The 7,500-nt window shown below is 45.4% G+C and overlaps 1 protein-coding gene across 1 annotated transcript in view; it reads right to left on the reverse strand.

Annotated features, from left to right (window-relative positions):
- The window catches only part of LOC143290598 (uncharacterized), a 173,721-nt gene that overhangs the window by 26,430 nt on the left and 139,791 nt on the right, over positions 1 to 7,500 (reverse strand). The window contains exons 6-7 of the mRNA XM_076600188.1: positions 4,074 to 4,285; positions 708 to 971 (exon numbers count right to left, since the gene is read on the reverse strand). Of these exons, the coding sequence (XP_076456303.1) occupies positions 708 to 971; positions 4,074 to 4,285 (476 nt within the window). The remainder of the gene's footprint in view (positions 1 to 707; positions 972 to 4,073; positions 4,286 to 7,500) is intronic.

Below are 7,500 nucleotides of genomic sequence, written 5' to 3' on the forward strand. Positions count from 1 at the left end.
TGAATTCACTGATTCATCAAAACTTTTTTGAGTGGAGCACATAAATGAATTCATTGATTAATCAAAACCTATTTGGGTGGGAGCACAGAAACAAATTAATTGATTAATCGAAACGTTTTTGGTGGGAGTACTGAAATAATTGACTAAGCAATTTGTTTTTGTTTTTGTTTTGTTTTTTGTTGGCGGGAGAGGGTGGGGGGTTACGGGGGGCAAAGAAATAGATTAATTCAAAACTTTTTGGAGGGTGGGAGTAATAAAATAAATGAATTAATCTCTTTTTTTAGGGGTGCAGTACAGAAATAAATTATTTGATTAATCAACACGTTTTTTGGTGGGAGTACAGAAATGAATCAATTGATAAATCAAAATTTTTTCGGGTGTGAGTGCAGAAATGAATTAACTGAATAATCAAAACTTTTTTTGGGGGAGAGAAGAAATAAACTAATTGATTAATCAAAACTTTGTTTTGTGGAAGTACAGAAATAAATTATTTGATCAATGAAAACTTTATATTTGGGTGGGTGTAGGGTGTTGCCATGCAGCAGATCTGACCTTCCAGCGAGTCACCAGGGAATGGTGTGTACAAGGACTGGACGGGATGCCAAAAAAGAAATAAAGTGCTCATCTGTTACATAAATCCCCGTAAAAACAACAAACAAACAAACAAACAAAACCCCCACAAGAAATGATAAATAAGTTGATCCCACCTTCCAGCGAGCCAGGCAGGGTGATGCTGCCGCTACCCGGGGTGGGGGGAACGTCGGAGCCAGAGGCGTAGCCGCGGATCTCGGAGGCCGACAGGTATCCTCGGGCCTCTGAGGCCGAGTTGTAGCCACTGGCCGTGCCGGCTGACCCCGAACCCCCTCCTTGCTGACCCCCCAGCAGGGAGTGCAGGGAGTGCAAGGAGTGCAGGGGGTGGTGGGGGTGGTGGGTCAGGTCCCCGGCCAGGGACCCAGAGCTGTGCGGTAAGCCTGGAGGTGGAGACACTGACAGTGATATTGACAGTGATGCTGACAGTGATAATGACAGTGATAATGACAGTGATACTGACAGTGATACTGACAGTGATACTGACAGTGATATTGACAGTGATATTGACAGTGATAATGACAGTGATAATGACATTGATACTGACAGTGATAATGACAGTGATACTGACAGTGATATTGACAGTGATATGACAGTGATAATGACAGTGATACTGACAGTGATAATGACAGTGATAATGACAGTGATACTGACAGTGATATTGACACTGATATTGACAGTGATAATGACAGTGATAATGACAGTGATACTGACATTGATACTGACAGTGATACTGACAGTGATATTGACAGTGATAATGACAGTGATAATGACAGTGATATTGACAGTGATAATGACAGTGATACTGACAGTGATGTTGACAGTGATATGACAGTGATACTGACAGTGATATTGACAGTGATAATGACACTGATACTGACAGTGATACTGACAGTGATATTGACAGTGATAATGACACTGATACTGACAGTGATACTGACAGTGATATTGACAGTGATACTGACAGTGATACTGACAGTGATATTGACAGTGATATTGACAGTGATAATGACAGTGATATGACAGTGATACTGACAGTGATAATGACAGTGATAATGACAGTGATATTGACAGTGATAATGACAGTGATAATGGCAGTGATATTGACAGTGATACTGACAGTGATATTGATAGTGATAATGACAGTGATACTGACAGTGATAATAACATTGATACTGACAGTGATATTGACAGTGATAATGACAGTGATATTGACAGTGATACTGACAGTGATAATGGCAGTGATATTGGCAGTCATACTGACAGTGATAATGACAGTGATACTGACAGTGATAATGACAGTGATACTGACAGTGATATTGACAGTGATAATGACAGTGATATTGACACTGATACTGACAGTGATAATGACACTGATACTGACAGTGATAATGACATTGATACTGACACTGATACTGACAATGATATTGACAGTGACAATGATAGTGATAATGACAGTGATATTGACAGTGATGCTGACAGTGATACTGACAGTGATAATAACAGTGATACTGACAGTGATACTGACAGTGATATTGACAGTGATATTGACAGTGATAATGACAGTGATATTGACAGTGACACTGACAGTGATACTGACAGTGATATTGACAGTGATACTGACAGTGATATTGACAGTGATAATGACAGTGATATGACAGTGATACTGACATTGATACTGACAGTGATATTGACAGTGATATTGACAGTGATACTGACAGTGATATTGACATTGATACTGACAGTGATAATGACAGTGATAACGACAGTGATAATGACAGTGATACTGACAGTGATAACGACAGTGATAATGACAGTGATACTGACAGTGATACTGACAGTGATACTGACAGTGATAACGACAGTGATAATGACAGTGATACCGACAGTGATAACGACAGTACAGTGATACTGACAGTGATACTGACAGTGATATTGAGAGTGATACTGACAGTGATACTGACAGTGATACTGACAGTGATACTGACAGTGATATTGAGAGTGATATTGACAGTGATATTGACAGTGATACTGACAGTGATAATGACAGTGATAATGACAGTGATACTGACAGTGACATTGACAGTGATAATGACAGTGATACTGACAGTGATAAATACAGTGATAATGACAGTGATACTGACAGTGATAATAACATTGATACTGACACTGATAATGACACTGATATTGACATTGATATTGACAGGTCTTTGTTGACAACAGCCTCTTTCGGTTTTCTGGCCAATACGGGATGGGGGGCATGGGGGAGGGGGGGGTGTTAAGGGGCGGGGTGGGGGTGATGAACAAATTGAAAAGACCAAACGATGCACATCGCAGAAAGTTCCATGACCTGAAACCCCTGATATCAAGCTTCTTCATCAAAGTGCGGAGAGAAAGTTGAATGCGCCTGGGAAACTAACATACTATCGCTACTATCACTGACTGCACAGGGTATGTTAAATCAACTCATCAGATACCTGCACAGAGAGGAAGAGAGAGAGAGAGAGAGAGAGAGAGAGAGAGAGAGAGAGAGAGAGAGAGAGAGAGAGATTATTATTATTATCATCATAATTATTACTATTATTTAGATCAAGTGGAGAGGGATTACTGCATAAACGCACGCACGCACGTGCGCGTGGAAACACAGACAGGCAGACGGAGGGAGAGAGACGTTTCCCGTCAATCCGAGGGGAGACAACCGATATGTTCTTCGGTTTATAATATGGGATTGTATACCTTTGACAAGAAAATTGATCAAAACATATGAACGGAACCACCGAATACCAGCCTACCAACCAACCAACCATCCCAGCTTGACACTAATTTGCTTGAAGGATATCTTAATTATAATAAAAAACAATCATTGTGCAAATTAAGAATATCCTCTCATGATTTAGTAATAGAAAAAGGCAGATATTACAACATCCCAAAATAAAGGAGACTGTTTACAATGTCAAACAACAGGGGATGAATATCATTTCTTAGATGACTGCAAATTATACAAATAAATTAGATTAGAATTCATACAAAAAATTCAAAACTACCTTCCATATATTATTAAACCCAGTTAGCTAATACTGGAAGACAAACTTGTCGGATTGTTTGGGAAATTCGTATAGCGTGTTCCAGGAGTGATTCAATCTCTTGTTCAATGTCTTTTATCTTGTTTTGCTGTTTGTGCGTGGTTTCATGTAACTTTGAATGCGTGTCTCATAAACCTTGTTAAGATATAATTGACATTAAGATTGATTCTGATTCTGATTCTCAACCACCCACCCACCCACCCACCCACCCAACCAGCCAACCAGCCAATTAGCCCATCGACACACCCATCAACTAACAAACCATCCAGTCATCCAAGCAACGAACGAACCAGCCAACCATCCAATCAGCCAACCCACCAGCCAACCAAGCCACCAGCCAGCCAACCCACCAACCAGCGAACCAACCCACCAGCCAACCAGCCAACCAAGCCACCAACTCACCCGGCAGACTGGCAGGACTGAAGCGACGACTGGCAGCCGCAGCAGCAGCCGAGGTGTGGAAGGAGTAGGCCCTCTGGAGCTGCTCCCACTGGATGCGTGACGCCAGCTGCGTCACAGACTCCCCGCCACTCCCACCACCTCCACCACCACTGCCGCCACTCCTCAGGCTCAGCAACGACATCTCTGATGGCACTGGGCTGGCCGCCAGACCTCTGCAATGAATGATGGAAAGAAGGAATTATGGGAGGAAAGAAGGAAGAAAGGAAGGAAGCAAAGAAGGAAGGAAAAAAGGAAGAAAGAAACGAAGGAATTTAGGAAGAAAGGAAAGAAGGCGGGAAGGAAGGAAGAAATGAAAAAAGGGAGAAGGACGACAATAACGAAGCCAGGGGTACCTACAGTGGAAGGAAGGAAGAAATGAAGCCAGGGATACCTACAGTGGAAGGAAGGAAGAAATGAAGCCAGGGGTACCTACAGTGGAAGGAAGGAAGAAATGAAGCCAGGGGTACCTACAGTGGAAGGAAGGAAGAAATGAAGCCAGGGATACCTACAGTGGAAGGAAGGAAGGAAGGAAGAAAGGGATACCTACAGTGGAAGGAAGGAAGGAATGAAGCCAGGGATACCTACAGTGGAAGGAAGGAAGGAAGAAAGGGATACCTACAGTGGAAGGAAGGAAGAAATGAATCCAGGGATACCTACAGTGGAAGGAAGGAAGAAATGAAGCCAGGGATACCTACAGTGGAAGGAAGGAAGAAATGAAGCCAGGGGTACCTACAGTGGAAGGAAGGAAGGAATGAAGCCAGGGATACCTACAGTGGAAGGAAGGAAGGAATGAAGCCAGGGGTACCTACAGTGGAAGGAAGGAATGAAGCCAGGGGTACCTACAGTCGAAGGAAGGAAGGAATGAAGCCAGGGATACCTACAGTGGAAGGAAGAAAGGAATGAAGCCAGGGGTACCTACAGTGGAAGGAAGGAAGAAATGAAGCCAGGGGTACCTACAGTGGAAGGAAGAAAGGAATGAAGCCAGGGATACCTACAGTGGAAGGAAGGAAGAAATGAAGCCAGGGGTACCTACAGTTGAAGGAAGGAAGGAATGAAGCCAGGGATACCTACAGTGGAAGGAAGGAAGGAATGAAGCCAGGGATACCTACAGTGGAAGGAAGGAAGGAATGAAGCCAGGGATACCTACAGTGGAAGGAAGGAAGGAATGAAGCCAGGGATACCTACAGTGGAAGGAAGGAAAGAATGAAGCCAGGGGTACCTACAGTGGAAGGAAGGAAGAAATGAAGCCAGGGGTACCTACAGTGGAAGGAAGGAAGGAATGAAGCCAGGGGTACCTACAGTGGAAGGAAGCAAGGAATGAAGCCAGGGATACCTACAGTGGAAGGAAGGAAGAAATGAAGCCAGGGATACCTACAGTGGAAGGAAGGGAGGAATGAAGCCAGGGGTACCTACAGTGGAAGGAAGGAAGGAATGAAGCCAGGGATACCTACAGTGGAAGGAAGGAAGGAATGAAGCCAGGGATACCTACAGTGGAAGGAAGGAAGGAATGAAGCCAGGGGTACCTACAGTGGAAGGAAGGAAGAAATGAAGCCAGGGGTACCTACAGTGGAAGGAAGGAAGGAATGAAGCCAGGGATACCTACAGTGGAAGGAAGGAAGAAATGAAGCCAGGGATACCTACAGTGGAAGGAAGGAAGGAAGGAAGAAAGGGATACCTACAGTGGAAGGAAGGAAGGAATGAAGCCAGGGATACCTACAGTGGAAGGAAGGAAGGAAGAAAGGGGTACCTACAGTGGAAGGAAGGAAGGAATGAAGCCAGGGATACCTACAGTGGAAGGAAGGAAGGAATGAAGCCAGGGATACCTACAGTGGAAGGAAGGAAGGAATGAAGCCAGGGATACCTACAGTGGAAGGAAGACAGGGGGTGGGGGAGGAAGGGAAATAACAAAACGTACTTTGTGAACACGTCTTTGTCATTAGTTACACGTCTCTGTTTCCTATGGTCTTCTGACCATCACCACACCACCACACATCATTCAGTGTGTTGACCACACCACACCCCTCCACACATCATTCAGTGTGTTGACCACACCACACCCCTCCACACATCATTCAGTCTGTTGACCACACCACACCCCTCCACACATCATTCAGTGTGTTGACCACACCACACCCCTCCACACATCATTCAGTCTGTTGACCACACCACACCCCTACACACATCATTCAGTCTGTTGACCACACCACACCCCTCCACACATCATTCAGTGTGTCGACCACACCACACCCCTCCACACATCATTCAGTGTGTTGACCACACCACACCCCTCCACACATCATTCAGTGTGTTGACCACACCACACCCCTCCACACATCATTCAGTGTGTTGACCACACCACACCCCTCCACACATCATTCAGTGTGTTGACCACACCACACCCCTCCACACATCATTCAATGTGTTGACCACACCACACCCCTCCACACACATCATTCAGTCTGTTGACCACACCACACCCCTCCACACATCATTCAATGTGTTGACCACACCACACCCCTCCACACACATCATTCAGTGTGTTGACCACACCACACCCCTCCACACATCATTCAGTGTGTTGACCACACCACACCCCTCCACACACATCATTCAGTGTGTTGACCACACCACACCCCTCCACACACATCATTCAGTGTGTTGACCACACCACACCCCTCCACACATCATTCAGTGTGTTGACCACACCACACCCCTCCACACATCATTCAGTGTGTTGACCACACCACACCCCTCCACACATCATTCAGTGTGTTGACCACACCACACCCCTCCACACATCATTCAGTCTGTTGACCACACCACACCCCTCCACACACATCATTCAGTCTGTTGACCACACCACAACCCTCCACACATCATTCAGTGTGTTGACCACACCACACCCCTCCACACACATCATTCAGTCTGTTGACCACACCACACCCCTCCACACATCATTCAGTCTGTTGACCACACCACACCCCTCCACACATCATTCAGTGTGTTGACCACACCACACCCCTCCACACACATCATTCAGTCTGTTGACCACACCACACCCCTCCACACACATCATTCAGTGTGTTGACCACACCACACCCCTCCACACATCATTCAGTCTGTTGACCACACCACACCCCTCCACACATCATTCAGTGTGTTGACCACACCACACCCCTCCACACATCATTCAGTGTGTTGACCACACCACACCCCTCCACACATCATTAAATGTGTTGACCACACCACACCCCTCCACACATCATTCAGTGTGTTGACCACACCACACCCCCTCCACACATCATTCATTTATCGGTATTCCCCCCCACCCCCCACCGCCATAATTATTATCGGTATTCCTCCCCCCCCCCACCCCCCCCCGCCATAA

This window comes from Babylonia areolata, chromosome 15, assembly GCF_041734735.1.
Source record: "Babylonia areolata isolate BAREFJ2019XMU chromosome 15, ASM4173473v1, whole genome shotgun sequence".
NCBI classification, from domain to species: domain Eukaryota; kingdom Metazoa; phylum Mollusca; class Gastropoda; order Neogastropoda; family Buccinidae; genus Babylonia; species Babylonia areolata.